The sequence below is a fragment of the Xenopus laevis genome, chromosome 4S, assembly GCF_017654675.1.
Source record: "Xenopus laevis strain J_2021 chromosome 4S, Xenopus_laevis_v10.1, whole genome shotgun sequence".
Lineage (NCBI taxonomy): Eukaryota > Metazoa > Chordata > Amphibia > Anura > Pipidae > Xenopus > Xenopus laevis.
In genome coordinates, this window is record NC_054378.1 from 55,208,350 (window position 1) to 55,227,741 (window position 19,392).

The window sequence follows — 19,392 nt, forward strand, 5'->3', positions numbered from 1 at the left end:
CTGAGCACTGTCTGCTGCTGGATCACTGTATGTCAGTTTAAGTGTAGAAACTATATTACTAGCACATATAAATAATTTTGCATTTCATTAAAACAGTAGCCAAAAACACTGTTTTAGTAAGCACACTCACCCCCCCCCCCAGTACAGGGGCCCGAAATGTAGCCAAAGGGGTTAAGTGGAGGGGATAAGACTGAGAGACGAATAGGGCCAATGTAAAGTTGGATTATGGGAATTGTAGTTTAAGCTGGGACAGTAGGAGGAGTGACAGAGTGTATAAGAAGGTGGTACAAATAAAATTGGGCAGACAATTTTTATACCTGAAGGTGGAGACAGCTCCTGTACACCCTGGGATTTACGGGGTAAGGGGAAGATTGTGACAGTGATGGTTATATATACACTCGCAACTAGATGGGGTGTGGTGGGCTGCACTATGGGCAGCCAAAAAGGTAAAAGTTCAAGTCTGAGTAGGCCTTGGGGGGGGGGGGGGGCGCTAAGCCTGGTTAGATGACACAGCATGTGGGCATGTTGGTAACTAGCCTCAGGTTCAAAACAAAGGCAGGATGTTACATGTTATGTGTTATATGCAGCCAGCAATGGTTTATGTATGTGTTTATGTATTGGTTAATAATATCATTACTGGTGGTTGATAATTTGTATGTTGTATGTGTGTAATAAAAGAAGCTGTGGCCTTTCCACCCAGATTTTTGTTTGGTGTCGGTTATTGGGTAAGAAAAATAGGGCCCGGGCATTGAGAATGCACAAGTCATGAAATTAGACCACATACCTCTAGCCGAGCCTCTCCCATTGCCTCATTTAGTAGAGCAGGGAAATCCCGCACCTGTCGCTTTAATGCATTGTAGTCATGGGTCAGAGTTCGAAGTGCTGGCTGCAAGGTAAGAAGATTTTTCCGCACACCTGAAACATAAGTATAAACTTAGAAAGCCAACAATCACTGATATTTCTAATAAGACTAATCCTGTGGATCTCAAGACAATTACCTTTTGTATGTATAATGACAAAAAGTAGTGGGCACTGAAGTCCCTTGTATAAGAAGTGAATTTTACAGAATTTTTAAGACACAAATGCTTACCATCCAGACTTTGATGAACTGCCCTCATCTCTCCCTGTGCTTTCTCAAAGGCCTCAGCCACAGCTTGTTCCTTCTCCACCTGGAGAGACTGATACTCCTGAACCATCTGCGCTTGTGCCTTGTCCAACTCCAGATCATACAGCTTCACCTAGTAAGTATAGATATAATGAAAGTAACTGCACACTAGCCCAAATCTGCTGTTAACAGTTGTATGACAAAGTCATTTCAGGTATTGTAGACACAACTGGAAATAAAAACTATTCATGAAAACGTATGTATTTTATAGTGTGTGAGGTATTTCCAGGAAGAAATACTGTACCTCCACCTGACAAAGCAGCCATAAGGAGGGTCCAAGTACTATAAGTGTAAAGGTCCCAATCAATACTGGGGTTCTGAATCAAATATTTAGTACTATAAATTATGGCGCAGCAGGCCTTAATATAAAGACAACATTATTTAATTCAAGTTTTTTTAAACAGAAAAAATATCAGTTCCCAATTCTGCTAACCGATGTATCAAACTTTTCATCTCAAAATCTAACTATAATAAAACTAAAAATTGCTTTACAAGATTAAAACACAGTAAGTACCCAATAAAGTAATATTTCAAATTTCAATTTGGCCTTCACCCTGTCAGTTCCACTGACCTGTGCCCGAAGCTTTGATACTTCCTGCTGATCCAGCTGCACTTGTTGTTGCATCTTTTGCAAAGCTTCACGTTGCAGGTCAACTTGTTCCTCCAGATACACGTTGCGACTTTGTAACTGACCAAAAGCTACCTTTGTCTTTGCAGAGTCCACCTCCACTGTTTTTACCATGTACTGCAAACAAAAAATGTAATTACCCATCCAGTTATATTGACTATTTACAGTATCAACAATTGTGGTTTAATATTCCGATAAGTGCAGCACATTTTTCTTTGAGATTGTTCCATTATTGTAAATTGAGCCTTGAAAGCATCAATGCTAATGTATAGCAGCTACACAAAATCAGGCATATAATGGCCATATTCCCTTTTAGTATTAGAAGAGAAGCATGCCATCCAGATATTTATTTCATAATGTGTGACATAAACAGCACCTTCAGAGATCACACAATTTACAACTCTATTGAATTGTCAGTGCACTATATTTAGAAAATGTCATAAATACGGAGTATTCCAACAATATTACCATCCTTTCACCTACTATGTTGTCTCACAAAAGTGTAAACTGTCAAGCTGTGATGCTCATAATTTTGTTATACATCATTTGTTTTCCTAGTGCTGTGGCCTGTACAAATATCTGTTTTATATAGTAACTGGGATTGGGGTGGAATAAAAGAGTTATAGGTATGATGATTTACTTATATCCATCTAATTTGCACCATTCTATGTACCTTTTGGCCAATATATATTTTAGTTCTGCATTCTTTTTGGTCTGCAGGGTATGGGGAAACAAGAATTGTAGATTTTCTGTTGCAAAAGGCACTCTTACTTTAATCTGGGGTTGGTTGCAGAGTTGGTACTCTCTTAACATGCGGTTAAGCCTCTCTTCTTCCTCCACCCTCTCACGTGCTGAATCCCTAAGTCGCAGCTCTGCCTCTGCCAGACGCTCTGCCTTCTGCTGGACTTCTCTCTGCAGAGCTGATATTAATAGCTTATGCTCAGTTTCCCGTTGCTCCATGCTAGTCAGGCGTTCCTTCAAGGCTTCAACTTCCTGAAATAAAAGTTTTCTACTTGTCACAGCTGGTCCAATCAGCACAATGTGTGGCCTTCTAATGTCTACAAAATTCTGCAGCATATTTCAGTAGGACAGTCATTACAGGTTGAGAGGAAAAATGGGGAAATTCCCAGCTCTGCAGGTAACAAAACTCAATGTACAGTTTGATCACCCAAAATACTCTTCAGGTCTCCCTCATATTAATGTTAATAGTAGTAGCACCTTTTTAGGACACTCTGCAGGAAACCCATGGATGTCCACCTACATGCATCAGCTATAACAATCCTAAATCAGTATGTAGACTAAATTATTTTCTAGATTTCTTGAATTAAATGTAAGTGAAACAGATGTAGACATCTTTGCAGAGCTTATGCAGAGAGAAGCATACTTTACGATCTTAGTGGGTAATGCTGAAAAGATTAACTGTAAGATTCACCTGCTTTACTGTTAGGGAAAGTCATGGTAATGAGAGTCTTCATACTGCTTAACCATAGATCATATACATACTAGTTTTTTTCCAGTGCCTAAGTGGCTGTTCAAAAGCTGCAGTTCCTTTCTCAGTCGATCATTCTCAGACACCAAAAGGTCCCTGTGCTTCTCCAAATCAGTGCCACCCTAAGAAATCATAAAAGAGACTTCATAAAACTATGGTCATCACAACACTAAAAACTCAAGGTAAGGAACCTTTCTAATAGGTCTACAACAATCTGATGGTCTACCCACTGGGGACAATGAACGAGACTAAATTGGCAGTTTTCGCTCATATGTTTGCAGATAAGGCTCCATGCACACATCAACTGCCATATTTGGCTGATGTTCTTTATTAGAAAGTTGTTGCTATAATCAAATGCAGCATTTTGAAAATAAAAGGGGATGGGGCCTAAATGCTTTCCTCTTTATCATTATGTGAAGTGTTTTGTTAACACTAAACCTAATAATACACGTGTCTTTTCTTAACCCAGCTTACCATGTTACAAGGTAATGAGCATGGTTTCAAATGTAACATCAAGTTGTCAATAAAATGTAAAGTACCAGACACAGACATTGATAGTTGTACTTCTTAGAAGTTGCCGAATTCAGTTAGTTGTGGGTAATTAGTCTCTGAAAATGGCAGCTCACACAAATTTTAACTTTAACTAAATGAACGCACAATTTCTTTCAATAGCAGGGATACAAAAGGGGCTATGGGAGAAGTCTGAGGCAAAGTGTAATAGAAGTATGACTGACCTTGCAAAATGTTTTCAAACATACAAACAAATGGTGATTGATCAATGCACATACCCAGGTCCCATGATTTATTAATAACTCATTAATCATCAACATGGAAGCTCTTTACTTCCCAGAGGTCTTGCAATAAATTAACATGGGATACAAAATAAAAATCAGATCATTATGTGCAAGCAGGCCCAGACTGGCATTCTGCAAACTCTGACAAACGCTGGAAGAGTTGGTATAAGATGCCATAGACCAGTGCTTTATATTGGGCCTGTATAGGGCTGTTTGGACATCTGTGTACTAGGATCTCAGTCCAGACATGTGCATATCATTTCAGAGTTATTCTGTAGGAAGGAACGCCAACCTTTCATGTGGTTGTAGCCCTGCCAACCCTGATACCTTTAAAGATGAGCTCATGCCTTTATAATAGCTACAGCAGGTGAGGATCAGCTTTCAATGGCACTTTTGCCAAGGAATGCAGGGAATGTGCAATCATCAATCCCTGTTAGTTTTGCTGGACTCAGATTAAGATTTTATTTACATTGTTGGTCTTCCACCAGTACAAATTAAGTCATCTGCTGAAACAATAACGGTTCATCACTGGCAGTGGATATTGAATTTTGTCTTACCACTTGTACCTGTAGACTGTTCATTTCTTTTACTTGGCGCTGAACCTAAAATGAACACAAATCTTTTATTAGGTAAAATGTTTGAAACACCTTCTTCTAGTTTCACTCCCTCTCATCTCCTGCAACTTCCTGCACACCTCTTCATGTTCTCTCTCCTTCTGTTCCAGCTTCCCTTGTAACTCCTTCAGCTTTATCTGAAGTCCACTCTGAACACCACTGTGGTCTTGGCAGTTTTCTTGTACTTGTCCTTTACCCTTTTTACTTTGTTCATGTAAATCTTTGGTTTTCTGAAGATACATTAATCTTTTCTGCAGTTGCCTGCTGTCACTTATATCTCCATCTTGCTGTGGTTTGCTGTCTTTTAACTGCCGCAGCAAATGTAAATTTACAAAGCGATCTCTGAAACCATGTTGCTCTTGCTTGACTTGAGGCTGTTTCTTTTCTTGAAGATCTTTTGCCTCTCTTCTTGCTCTGAGGTCTTGAAGAGTCACCTTCATTGACCTCTGTAGTGGTGTTGCTCTCATGTCCTGCATTGTGGGCTTCTCAAATGTGCTCTCTTCTTGCAAGTCTTCTCTCTCTAACACTTCATGTGTATCTTGTAGAAGCTCACTCAAAGTCCCCACCATGGTTTCTGTGGAACTGCAGATCTTCCCCACAGCAAGCCACCAACCTTATGAACAAGACAAAATTAATAGTTTCATGAATATTATTGACTTCATTATCAAGTTCATAATCCCTCTTAAAGGCAATATATATATATATATATATATATATATATATATATATATATATATATATATATATATATATATATATATATATATATATATATATAATATATATATATATATATATAATGCTTATACATTTACTTTTCCAACTTTTCTGTTTAGACCAGTTAAACTCCAACTGAACAACTGAAGTCTGGTTGCTGCTCATTATTGCATATGGATGCAACCCAACTTCTGGTGCTTGGTGAAAAGCTGTATTTTTGGGCTGCTGTAGGTTCAAATATGTAGAGAAAACGCCATTCCTGAAACACTGGCTACAGCTAATGACAGCTCTCCCTTTGCTAAAAAAGAATATGTGATGTCAATATTACTTCAAGGCCACTTCCCTCTAACTAACTATGCTTACTTGCTGATCCAGCTTTCTGAGTAAGGAGCTTTGTTTCATATTTCTCATGCTTACCTTTTATTTTAGGAGTTAACTTTGTATGACAGTACAAAAAATGCTTTAAACATTTGTTCAGGCAAACATTACTGTATATTAAACACTGTGATGGCTATTGTTTAAAGGGGTTAGTCACCTTAAAATTAACCTTTAGTGTCTTATAGAATGGCTTATTCTAAGCAACTTTTCAAATGCCCTTAATTTTTTATATATTTTGAATTATTCGCCTTCTTCTGCTGACTCTTTCCAGCTTTCTAATCGGAGGTCACTGATCCCAGCTTTGTAAGGCAACAAATGTATTTTTATTGCTCAATTTTTGTAATCAGGTCCTCTTCTATTTAAATTCCAATCGTTCATTTAACTCAATGCATGGTTGCTAGGTTAATTGGGACAATAGCAACTAGATTTCTGATATTGCAAACCGGAGTGCTGCTGAATAAAAAGGTAAATAACAAAAAAGTAAAACCAATGGCAAATTTTCTTAGAATACCATGTTCTACATCATACTAAATGTTTAAATAAAGGTGAACAACCCCTTTAAGCCTTTAGGTAAAATTATCTTCAACACAGGTGACAAAGCATTAGAAAATATCCTTTAACGAGTTTAAAAGTAAATCACTTGCATGCCTGCATGGCTATGGCACCTTTAGGCAAAAGGCACATGGGGCAAATGTTCCTGTACCTTTACTAGTGTTACTGAATGGAATGAGTCCGGTTTGATGCACAAGGAAAGGTGACAGGCAGACATCCACACAATAAAGCTCCAGTGAGCCAGAAAGGAAAATATAAAGGAACTAGAAATAGTACCAGGAAATTGATTCCTAGTGCATGCAACTGATTGTCCAGCATTTGCAAATAACATGTTTCTGGCAGCAGCATTTCTGCTTAGACTAATGACACACACAGCAAATTTGGGAATTGTTCAGATTTTCCTTGGAACAAAATAACCCCCATAAATACCAATACAGCACTCCATTCTATATGACCACACAGTCAATTTTCTAATGCTTGTGCACATTTTTAGGGCAAGAATCGTGTGAATATTGCCTGTAATGGAATGGACTGCAATAGGGGATGCGCAACTTTGGGAATTTTGTTACACAGTTCTTTAAAAAGAATCTGCCCTGCCCAGTAGAGCTTACAATCTAATTCTCTATCCCCGAGACACACACACACACACGTCAGTGTAAGACACCAAGTAACCTACCATAGTATTTGTGAACTGTGGGAGGAATCAGTATTGTTTAGATTTAGATGAATGCCGTCTAGCACCGAGTATTCACTTCCCAGTGCAATTAAACAGTATTTTTCTGCTTAACGTGTAACCGTTTGACATTAAGCAAAGGACACTCCAGATTGTAACAGATTCCACTTCTGCTCCTCCTATTACGAGTCCTTTCCTTTGCTCAACGGCACCCCCAGCAATTTCAAACTGAGCAAAGATGTGCTTAGAGTTGTCAAGAGTGACCCAAGTTCCATTTCTGCAGCAATCCCATGAGCTTGGGGGCCAATGGGTATGTAGGAGATCTACACCAGCTGTGTCCATACCTCATTCCAACAGGCACACACAGGGCTCCAGTCCATTCCAAACTTCACAGGGTAAAGGACAAGCGAGAGAAGGAAATGGGAGGAGGGGGTAATGGAGGGAGGTGTGGGAGGGAGAGCTGCAGAATGGGGAGGGGAGTAGAGGGAGATGGAAAACTTTACAATGAAACTCAGAAGTTTACACTGAAACTCACAGAAGTGTCCCTGCTGTAGGAAAGGCACACTTACTGATACTGATCACAAATTTAAATAAATCCAACTGGCTTTAAGTGACTTTCATTTTTTTTTACAACCTGACCTTGGCAATCTTTAGGCAGGGAAGTTCTCATATCCCGCTCAAATACAGCAGTCACTATAAGCAATCTCCTCTCTACTATATAATATACTGTAGCAAGGAGGAATCAATCAACAGAGTGGGCTCTAAGAACCATAATCCTTACAGCTTGCAGTCTATAATAAATAATATAATAGGATAATATACTTCTGTGGTACAAGATTAAATCAGCCAAAGTATCACAGGTGTGTAAGTAATGAGAAAGTCTCACTGCTCATCGTTTGCCACTGAAAGAGTAATATTGTATGTAAGCAAGTACATAGCACTGCTATTCCAAATGAAATTTTTGAGGACAAGGTCATGTATTTGGTAGAAAATTAACTGTACATACGATAGTTCAAGGAAAACAGATGTGGCTTCACTGATAGCAGGTTCATTCATGTGTCACAGCTTGAAATAAAGACCGCTGCGGAGTGCTGCTTTATTCTAATATTTTAATACAGGTACAGGTATGGGACCTGTTATCCAGAATGCCCGGACCTGGGGGTTTCCGGATAACGGATCTTTCCGTAATTTGGGTCTTCATGCCTTAAGTCTACTAGACATTAATTTACACATTAAATAAACACAATAGGCTGTTTTTGTTTCTAATAAGGATTAATTATATCTTAGTTGGGATCAAGTACAAGCTACTGTTTTATTATTACGGAGAAAAAGGAAATCATTTTTAAGAATTATGGATTATTTGGATAAAATGGCGTCTATGGGAGATTCCGTAATTCCGAGCTTTCTGGATATCGGGTTTCTGGATAAGGGATACTATACCTGTACTATTATATAACAGAATACCCTTCTAATGCATTATATTTTAAAATGCAATCTATATGAAACTGCAGGTGGATTTGCAGGTGGTTAGGTAGGCATTTGTTTTCCAGCATTTAGACATGACATTCAGTCATTCATCTACTCTATTCTCAGTTTTCTGTGCAGTTAAAAGAATGGAGCTCTCTGTAAGGCTGGGGCCATAAAGATAATTCTGAAGAGACATAAAATCTAGTCCCTAGGTCTTCAGTTGAACAGCTCAGGTTTAGTGATCTCAGTTGTCTCAGTTAAACTACAACCCCCAGGACTCTCAGCCAGACATTGCCAGAGCAAAGGGAAAGTGTCACAAAACAGTGAATTGTGATGCGTCTACTCAGTAGGTAAGCAATACGTTCTACAGAAACACCATCTTTGTTGTGAAAAAGAAAGTATAAGCATATTACACTGAATCCTTTGTGGTTCAACTGCTTGCATAGTGTGGCATAATGAAATGGGAAATCTGATATTGCTTTTTCTTTGTATTAGGAGCGTGCCTAACTTAACATTGCTAAAAGGAAAGGACATCCTTTCACAATCCTAATCCCAGTGCTTATACAAAGAATAAGAAAAAATATTGCACGCATGAACTGTAAAGGCCGTGCTTTTAATATGTCTTCAAAATATTTTCAGATTTTTCAGCTTTTTATAGCACAGTTTATGTAACTATTATATTGCCATATGAGAGCATACCATTAAAATGTTATGAAGAAAACGGATAGACATTTTTATAGATTATGAACCAGGTGCATAAAAACAGGGGCGTAACTATAGAGGAAGCAGACCCTGCGGTTGCAGGGGGGGCCAGGAGTGTAGGGGGCCCAGTGAGACCCTAATTAATGAGTATTTAATATATTTTGGTAAAATAGGCCAACTTATAAGTATTTTGGGGCCCTAAATTGAACTTGCTATGGGGCCCAGTAACAACTACTTACGCCACTGCATAAAAATGTTATTATGCCTTAATCAGGGTTAAACAATTCCCAAAACTTTTATGCCTCTCCCTTTGGCGTGCTTTTCATACCCCCTCCTCCCACAATTCAGCTTTCACACAGTTAAATTCACCAGACTCCTGCTTGTAAACTGCAGTTCCCAGCTGAGGAATCTGGCAACATCTTTCTTCTTAAATACCGTTATAAAACATTTCTAGGCCCTGAGTTTAATAAATTTGCTGTGTTGTTATCCAAGATGCTGCTCACCACGTACTAATAAAGAAACACTCTACACAGGTAAGAGAGCCATACGTATTTTAAAATTTTGAGTTGAAAGTAGAAGTTGATTTGCCCCACAGCATTAGTTGTCAGCCACTAAACTTTAGGAATAAGATATTTTCCATGAAAATGCTATTCAATCAGTGCCCCTTTGGGTGTCCTATATCTCCTGGGCCCCCAGCAGCCACGTGGCCTGATTCCGCTATAGTTCAGATGCTCCAGTAAAAATCTCGATTTTCTATAGAATATAACAATTAACATAAATATAGTCACCATCTGTTCTGTCCTGTAGATTTGAAACATTTAACAAAAACTATCCTCCAGCACCCATCTCTTCTCCACATAAATACAAACCTATTTGTAGTGTGCCATCCCCAATTAATAAAACTAAATCTGAGGAATGTTCCTACTTCCAGCTTTTTTAATCCTCCATGACAGTGCCCCAAAAACCACGGTTCCATTGCACAGGTGCAATTACCTTAAAAACTGCAGTGCTGGTCACTACCCGCATTGTTGCAGCTGCCTCCTCGACAGAGAAGCAATGGTTGGAATGCAAGCCAACCTGCTCTCTCTACCTGAGTGTCCCTCCTACAGCAACAAGTAGCAGGCGGGCTGATACATTCTGGGTGGTACCAGATACTCACCACTATGCTTCAGGGAGTCTTGTACAAAAGGGGTCGTCCTGAATATCCAGCACTGGGAGGAGAATGAATGCGAAAGAGAGCAGCAACTGAAAGTCTGGAGAGAGAGAACAGGAAGAATTATGGTTAGAGGCAAAAAGTGTCATAATTAATGCACAGTCGTGCTATCATCATTACTCCCAGCAAACATGACTGCAAGCACAGCCAATGAACAAACAAAACAAGAACATTTTTCAGTTACAGTGTTGCTTGTATTTGTGAGATCACCCACTGAAGTTTTAGAAATACCTCCTGACCTTCACATGAATTATAACATATGGTGGAGTATAGACTGATGGGAGACAGCTGCTTATGGGCAAGTGGCACAGCTATTATTGGTGTCAATGTCCTAAAATGTACTTTGCAGCATATCTGTGCAGGGAAGCTTCAGGAGAGAGAGAGAGAGAGAGGGGGGGGGGGGCGAGGCGAGGTGAGGGGTTTGGGGCCCTGAAGTTGGCAGAGAGGTCTCAGGGCCCCTGATGTTGCAGCCATACCTCCCAACATTTAGGAAACAGAAAGAGGGACAAAAAGATTTGGCGCTTGTAGCGCTGCGGTTTTTTTTATTGGCCACGCCCATTTTTGTGGTCACATCCCCTAATTACCATGTTCATTTTACATAATTTGGCAGGTTATGAAAGTTTGAACATGGCCATAGACGCAAAGATACGATTGTGCGAATCGAGGATTGTCCGGCGGAGATCGTCGTTTGGTTGATCGGACAGGTTAAAAGATTTCTGTCGGCTGCCGATAATATCTCTGCGTGTATTGCCGATCGTACGATTTTCAGTGTGAGACTGTCACCAGTTTGGCGGACATAACTATCGTACGATTGCTGTCAGGGGCAGAACATCGACTGATTTGTTCTAAACTACTTTAACTGACTATTGATCCGAATGGTAAGACTTTGATCTGAATGGTTAGTGGCAGGTCGAGGATTCGAATGATCGGATATTTGCATCTATGGCCAGCTTAACATGTACACAAAAAGCACACACAATCAAGTGTGCACAATGAGTATCTGCTGTGTATTAAAGGGGACCACCCCGAAACGTTGCATCGTGTGCAAATAAACTTCTGCAAGGGTTTTCCCTGCTTGATCGTGCCTGGTGTGCCATTGCCTTTTTTCCTTTTATCATTGCTCTAGGGGGGTGCCGATCCCCCCAGGTATTTGAGCACCCGGCAGAGTTCCTGAAGGCCAGGGTGTGCGAGGTGAACCCCCCTTTTTTCTGTATTAAAGGGATCCTGTCATCGGAAAACATTTTTTTCCCCAAAACGCATCAGTTAATAGTGCTGCTCCAGCAGAATTCTGCACTGAAATCCATTTCTCAAAACAGCAAACAGATTTTTTTATATTCAATTTTGAAATCTGACATGGGGCTAGACATTTTGTCAATTTCCCATCTGCCCCTGGTCATGTGACTTGTGCCTGCACTTTAGGAGAGAAATGCTTTCTGGCAGGCTGCTGTTTTTCCTTCTCAATGTAACTGAATGGGTCTCAGTGAGACATGGGTTTTTACTATTGAGTGTTGTTCTTAGATCTACCAGGCAGCTGTTATCTTGTGTTAGGGAGCTGTTATCTGGTTACCTTCCCATTGTTCTTTTGTTTGGCTCCTGGGGGGGGAGGGAGGGGGTGATATCACTCCAACTTGCAATACAGTAGTACAGAGTGATTGAAGTTTATCAGAGCACACGTCACATGACTGGAGGCAGCTGGGAAATTGACAATATGTCCAGCCCCATGTCAGATTTCAAAATTGAATATAAAAAAATCTGTTTGCTCTTTTGAGAAATGGATTTCAGTGCAGATTTCTACTGGAGCAGCACTATTAACTGATTCATTTTGATTTTTTTTCCCCCCATGACAGTATCCCTTTAATCTGATCAATGAGTGAGAACAGAGAAGTAATTTGCCTACAGACACTACTATTAAATGAATGTATTGACTCTGTCTCCTGAATTCTTTATTCTTCCAATGACAAAGTGTTATACAATTAGATAGGTGCAAAACAGAAAAACTTACACTCGCACACCCTGGCCGTCCAAAGGCAAACGAATCCCAGGTGCTCGATGTTAGAGGAATTGGACAACCTCAAAAACAGCGTAGACACAGGACACACCGGCACAACATGGGTAAGTCTAGCAGGATTAACCTTGCTCGTTTATTGCGGATGCAACGTTTCGGGGCGTGACCCCTTTCTCAAGCATGCATCCGCAATAAACGAGCAAGGTTAATCCTGCTAGACTTACCCATGTTGTGCCGGTGTGTCCTGTGTATATAATTAGATAGGGTCACTCTGTACACGGTGGGACTTCTCCACCCAAATCAGTGGCTTTAAAGTTAATTGCTACTGAAAATACTGATTGTTTACCTGGTTTAGCGGAATTTGAAGCAACTCTCCTACATCACAGGATTATAGTAGCTGCAGTACCAAATGGAACTTTACCACGTTAAGCCTTTGGAAGCAGCTGATAAGGAGTGTTTAAGCATATCAATTAATATCTAGTTAGGCAGTACTGTGCATGCAGGGCATCATCTAAAAGACATTGGATCCTAGTTGCGGAATTTTGTGTTGGTCCCACTTCTTACTGTTTCTATAGCCTCATATGGTCTAGAGCAGTGATTCCCAACCAGTAGCTCTTGAGCAACATTTTGCTCTCCAGCCCCTTGGATGTTGCTCTCAAAGCAGGAGCTTATTTTTGAATTCCAGGCTTGGAGGCAAGTTTTGGTTGTATAAAAACCAGGTGCACTGCCAAACAGAGCCTCAATGTAGGCTGACAATCCACATGGGGTACCGAATGGCCAATCACAGCACTTATATGTCACCCCAAGAACATTTTACATGCTTGTGTTGCTCCCCAATACCTTTTTCTTCTAAATGTTGCTCACGGGTTCAAAAAGTTGGGGTCTAGAGTTTATTTATCTTGAACCTTCTATCCACACATATAATTCCGAGTGTGCAAATAATAGCAAGGGGGCCCCTTTGAACTTCAGTTTTTCTTCTTCTGGGGTAAAAGTTTGAGGGGCCTCCTCCAAAAGGGTTGGTTTTTGGAAGGTCAGGGGGTGTGGCCAGACAGGTGTATGAGGTCCCACAATTCATGACAGTAACTCTGTTGTAATCAACATTATCTGGGGACTGCAGTTTGCTTTTCAATTCATGAAAGGAGCTACTGCACAATATAAACCATTTTATTTTATATTTTAATGTTTCATTAAGTTCATCTTCATATTAACCTTAAGTATGCTGTGGATATTAAGAAACATTTGAAACAGTCTACAGTTTTTAATTGCATCATTTACTGTATAATCCAATCGCTTTCCCAATCTATCTGCCACCTACTGAAATTTAAACTGTTCTCTGCTTGCTAGGTTAAATGACCATGAAACCAGGAAACAGACATCCTAAATTTGTATAACTCTTTAAACAGCTTTTATAAACATCAACTATTCTGATACTTAAACCACTGGTTGGTTGCTATGGAGAAAACTGCAAAACAAGTATGCGTATTAATTCATACAGAATGTCACCTTTAATACTACTGTCTAAACTCTAGATTGTATAAAAAAATAATTTTAAATCAGGGTAAACCTACAATTATTACCCAAGTTTAATCTGGACTTTTTTTTTTTCTGTATGGATCGTAATGCAGCCGTTTGCAGAAGTAAACATTATGGAAAGGGTTGGATCGTGTTCACATGTGAAAGACATATATTTAGCAGTTCATTATAAGCTTTCTTCTAATCTGCTCTGCAAATGGCTTGTAGTGTGATCCTCTTGTAACTAAGTAATTAATGCGTCATACATTTCAGCAAATGATTATGGGGTAAATGTAGCACTTTCCCATAACAGTACAAAAAAACTTCACATAAAAAGAAAATCTTATTCCCCCAAGAGATAAAAAAGCTACGTTCAGTGAGTCTACCATAGGTTCCACTGTGCATAAGTACAGACTATCAGCTAAAAATCATATTCATGAAACGCAGTGGGTAATTAATAATATGACTTATTGACACATTCCTGTTTATTTCACTGATCAAGTGTGTGTACTTCTTTGTTCATACTAAGATAGATGAACCTAGTCTTGCAGAAACACACTACATGTGCTTAATGTCTAGATCCCCATCCTATGGGCTGTATAAAGGCTTTCTGTTATTGTGTCCATTCAAACAGATCTACTCAACAACAGCAATAAAAGAAGAGGAAAGTCATTATGCATCATTCATGAGTACAGTTCCTTGTTTGCATTAGTCAGTCTCTGGCATGAATATGTGCTATTAGATTCTGTAAAGGGCCATACATTGAAGCTGAACTACAGTATTTACTGTATCCGCAAAATAAGCACAGAAATCAATCTTGCAAGCATCAATCAGGGGCCAATTCTCATGAAACCTGCAAAGCTGTTTCAATTGTCTAGCATAAGGAATAAGGTACCAATAATGGTTCTTGTATAAGCTGAACAGCTGGATTTACTGGCCAACCATATCATTAGGCATAGATAGCCCAGTGGCTATCACTGCTGCTGCTTTGCAGAACTGGGGCTCTGCAATTAGTTCAGACTACTTGTTGTTTGTATGATGGGGCAGGTTCATTGGATTCAAACTAAATCAACCCTATCAAGCAGGTGCACTTATGTGAATACTGTAGGGTAATTCAAGTGTAAACTCTACGGGGACAGGGACTGACGTGAACGATTAAACCTTTATGCAAAGTGTTATGCAAAACGGTGCTATCTAAATAAATGATAATAAAATACTCTCTGTATCAGTGATTGCACAGATTTATCCCAGCATGCTTAAGCTGCAAGCTTTTGAAAAGCAATCAGAGTTCAGAAACTTGTGACCATGAGACAGGGAGCTTGTCCTGGAGAGTGCTGATGGAGAAGGAATGTTTTTGGGCTGATCTTTATTAGCAGTGCTGTACAGATATCTCGAGTAGTACAGCTCCAATGCTCACGGCCTTTGTTCATTGTTCCAATACAGAAGATGCTTTCTTTGACAAATTTCTGAGACAAATAGGATAGGAAGTGAACTGTTTTGTCTTTGACATTTCTCATTATACTCATTAACCAAAGTGGAATGCGGCAGGTTTTCACCTTTGACTTTTGGCTCTGTAGAACACACTACTTTTAAAACTTGTGACAATCCACCTGACTTTACAAGAGTTGGATACATGCAATGCTCCAATGGCTGACACTTAAAAGAATTTCACAAATCCTAATCCCTTCAAAGGGAACCAAGCAAGCCAATTAGTCCTAAAGTAATTGTAAGAAGTGTAAGGCCCACAGGCTGGAGTTCAAGCACATTTTTGTCTCCACAGAGGTTATGTGTGAAACTGGTACAACAATTCAAGAGACAAGGCTGAGAAGGTGCAAGTTAAGGCCCCCATACACAGGCTGATAAAGCTGCCCACAGACAGAGAGAGTCGGCAGCTTATTGGCCCATGTTTGGGGCCATCCGACAGGCGTCCCTGACCGATATCTGGCCGAAAGTCAGCCAGATGCCAATCGTCAGGATAAAAAATCCTGTTGAATCGCGGCATTTAAAAAAAAAAAAATGTCACACAGTTTGATGCCCATTCACTTCAATGTGTTTGGCAATAATTTTGGGATTTCGCAATCTTTGGAGAAGCGAAACAGGTCAGATGCCCATCACTACTGGGCATACATGTTCGAATTCACACATTTGGAAAGGTCACTAAACAAGCCAGTGTATGACTGATTTGTCCACCATATGGTGGGCCAAATTGTTGTGGTCTGAGCGCTTGGCCCCTGGGCCTATGATAACCTGTCTGGAGAGGACTGCCAATGCAATCCTCATCCAATTAGATTTTCAAATCTGCCGGATATTGATAAGGCAGTAACTACCAATCGCACCATACACAGAGCCAAGTGTGCAGCCTCTGTTGCCTGTGTATGGCGAGCTTTAGCAAGATTTAGACAATGCCAATTGTTCTTCACATTTTTTTAATTATCTAAATGTTTTTGTTGCGCAGTTGTCAGGTTTACACGGCTGTAACAGATATATGGTTAGTAGCATTAATACAAATAGGAATACAGTGAATCCGCAACAGTTATTAACAAAAGGATTGAAGCCTTCCAGTGTGTCAATTATTTGACCACATATTTTTTTCAGTTGCAGGTCAGAAAGAGGCAGAATAGAAAGGCCAATTACACAAAATTCATAGAAAATATAATATAAAGATCAGTGGAAAAGTTGGTTAGATAAGCTGCATCAAAAGCATATTAAGTTTATTTAAAGGTAAACGTCCTTAAATTTTAAACTTTGCTGCATCCTATCTTTCCCCTATTTTATGGTTTACCCCCAATAAGGGCACAATTACTAAACCACAGGTATCGCCAGTAAAACAAAATAACGGCAAATGCATAACACCATAAATTATATGGTTATTAAGGTAAATAAGTAATTAAAATCAAGACTGGTCATAATTATCATTTACAAATTGCACATTTTGTTCAAAGAGGAGTGGAGGGAAGCATTTACTTACACTGTGATTCTGCAGCAAACTGTTATGTCAAGGAAAGCTAAGGCTGATTTAAATAGTTCCTTATAGATGGAGGGACACCAGTGTTCCAATGTAAGTATTGTGGCTGTTTTCTAAGTACAGCTATTTTGGGGATTAACCAACTGAATTCCCATTTAGGCTATGGGCACACAGGGCTGTTTCTTGGCCTGTGAATAAAGCCGATCCATTGCGTCTCAGCCCCCTCTAACAGGCATTGGAACAGGAATGTGTGAGCATGCATTTTCATGCAAAAATCCACTATGTGTGTCTGCGCCCAGGACGACGATGTGCCAGGAATCCAAGTCCACACTTTTGGCTTTAAGTGTTTTTTGTCCCAATATGAGTTTTCACTAACAATAGTTTTACTTAAAGCACCCCCTAGTGGTACAATATAGAAACTATTCACTGCCTTGCAAAAGTATTCACCCCCTTGGCTTTTTACCTATTTTGTTACATTCCAACCTGTAATTTAAATGTTTCTTAATCTCATTTTATGTGATGGATCTGCACCAAATAGTCTAAATTGGTGAAAATGAGAAAAATATATATAAAAAGAATTAAAAAAAAATAAAAAACTGAAAATTGGCATGTGGATATGTATTCATCCCCTTTGCCATGAAGCCCCTAAAAAATCCTGGTGCAACCAATTACCTTAAAAAGTCACATAATTAGTGAATTGAAGTCCACCTGTGTGCAATCTAAGTGTCACATGATCTGTCAGTATAAACACACCTTTTCTGACATGGTACCACAACAAACCTGCCAAGAGAGGGCCACCAATCAAAACTCACAGACCGGGCAAGGAGGGCATTAATCAGAGGCAGTACAGAGACCAAAAGGTAACCCTGAAGGATTCTGTCCATGGGACCACAATAAGCCATACACCCCATAGAGCTGGGCTTTATGGAAGAGTGGCCAGAAAAAAAGCCATTACTTAAAGTTAAAAATAAGAAGGCACATTTTGAGGCATGTGGGCTACTCCCCAAATGTATTGAGGAAGGTGCTCTGGTCAGATGAGACTAGAATTGAACTTTTCTGCCACCAAGGAAAATGCTATGTCTGGCGCAAACCCAACACATCCCATCACCCCAAGAACACCATCGCCACAGTGAAACATGGTGGTGGCAGCATCATGCTGTGGGATGTTTTAAGGCAGCAGGGACTGGGAAACTGGTCCGAGTCGAGGGAAAGATCGATGGTGCTAAATACAGGGATATTCTTGAGCAAAACCTGTGTCAGTCTGCCTGTGATTTGAGACTAAGACGGAGGATCACCTTCCAGCAGGACAATGAGACGAAGCAAACTGCTAAAGCAACACTTGAGTGGTTTAAGGGGAAACATTTAAATGTGTTGGAATGGCCTAATCAAAGTCCAGACCTCAATCCAGTTGAGAATCTGTGGTCAGACTTGAAGATTGCTGTTCACAAGTGAAAACGACCCAACATGAAGGAGCTGGAGCAGTTTTGCCTTGAGGAATGGGCAAAAATCCCAGTGGCAAAATGTGGCAAGATCATAGAGACTTATCCAAAGTGACTTGCAGCTGTAATTGCCGCAAAAGGTGGCTCTACAAAGTACTGACTTTAGGGGGGTGAACAATTATGTACACTGAAGATTTTTGTTATTTTATCCTATTTGTTGATTGCTTCACAAAAATAAAAAATAATCTTCAAAGTTGTAGGCATGTTCTGTAAATGAAATGGTGCAAACTCTCAAACAATCCATTTTAACTCCAGGAATGTGAGGCAACAAAACATGAAAAATATCAAAGGAGGTGAAGACTTTTACAAGGCACAGTAAATATGGGGAGGCTGTTAACAGCTATATGTACGGGATCTCTTATGTGAAAACCAGATATCTATAAAGCACCAAATTATGAAAAGGTCACCTCCTGTGCATTTTAAGCAAATAATTCAAATCTTTTTAAAAGTGATGTCCTTTTTCTCTGTAATAAACAATAACTTGTTATGTACTTGATTTTATCAATCTATATTGGTGGCAAAACAATTCTATTCCATTTATTTAATGTTTAAATAATATTTTAGTTGACATGGTATAGTGATCCATATTAGGGGAAATACTCAGATCCTGTCCAATACCTGCACAAACTATGGAGAGCACAATAAAAAGTAACCAAAGGTTTTTTTTTTATTACAACAAATTGTGGGAATCAAACAGCAGATTGCTGTTTATGGAAAGACTACAAATTATTATAAAATACATGCTACTGATAATAAAAGAAATGAAAAGCTCACAATGCAATTCTGTTGTGATTCCACTAGGAGAAGTATGCAACTGCCCCAATCTGTTCTCTGATAAAGTGCTTCTTTGGTGGAATCAGTCTGGTCAAACCCAATTACATATATTGGTGGTATCATAGTAAAGCCAATGAGTTCTGTTTCAATGAGCTAAGCTCTTTCACTTTCACATCCTGCCTTCTGGAGTTTCCCCACATCCCAACAGCAATACAACCTATTTGTCAATGTGGTTTATATAGATG

The 19,392-nt window shown here is 39.5% G+C and overlaps 1 protein-coding gene across 5 annotated transcripts in view; it reads right to left on the reverse strand.

The window, feature by feature from the left end:
• kifc3.S (kinesin family member C3 S homeolog) overlaps positions 1-19,392 on the reverse strand; it is a 44,117-nt gene that overhangs the window by 10,520 nt on the left and 14,205 nt on the right. For 2 of the 5 annotated variants that reach the window (XM_041591280.1, NM_001091329.1), the window contains 8 exon segments: positions 10,339-10,432; positions 4,771-5,303; positions 4,634-4,678; positions 3,297-3,404; positions 2,565-2,786; positions 1,737-1,910; positions 1,091-1,238; positions 785-915 (listed from right to left, as the gene is read on the reverse strand). In XM_041591280.1, the coding sequence (XP_041447214.1) occupies positions 785-915; positions 1,091-1,238; positions 1,737-1,910; positions 2,565-2,786; positions 3,297-3,404; positions 4,634-4,678; positions 4,771-5,303; positions 10,339-10,432 (1,455 nt within the window). 5 annotated transcript variants of the gene reach the window in all.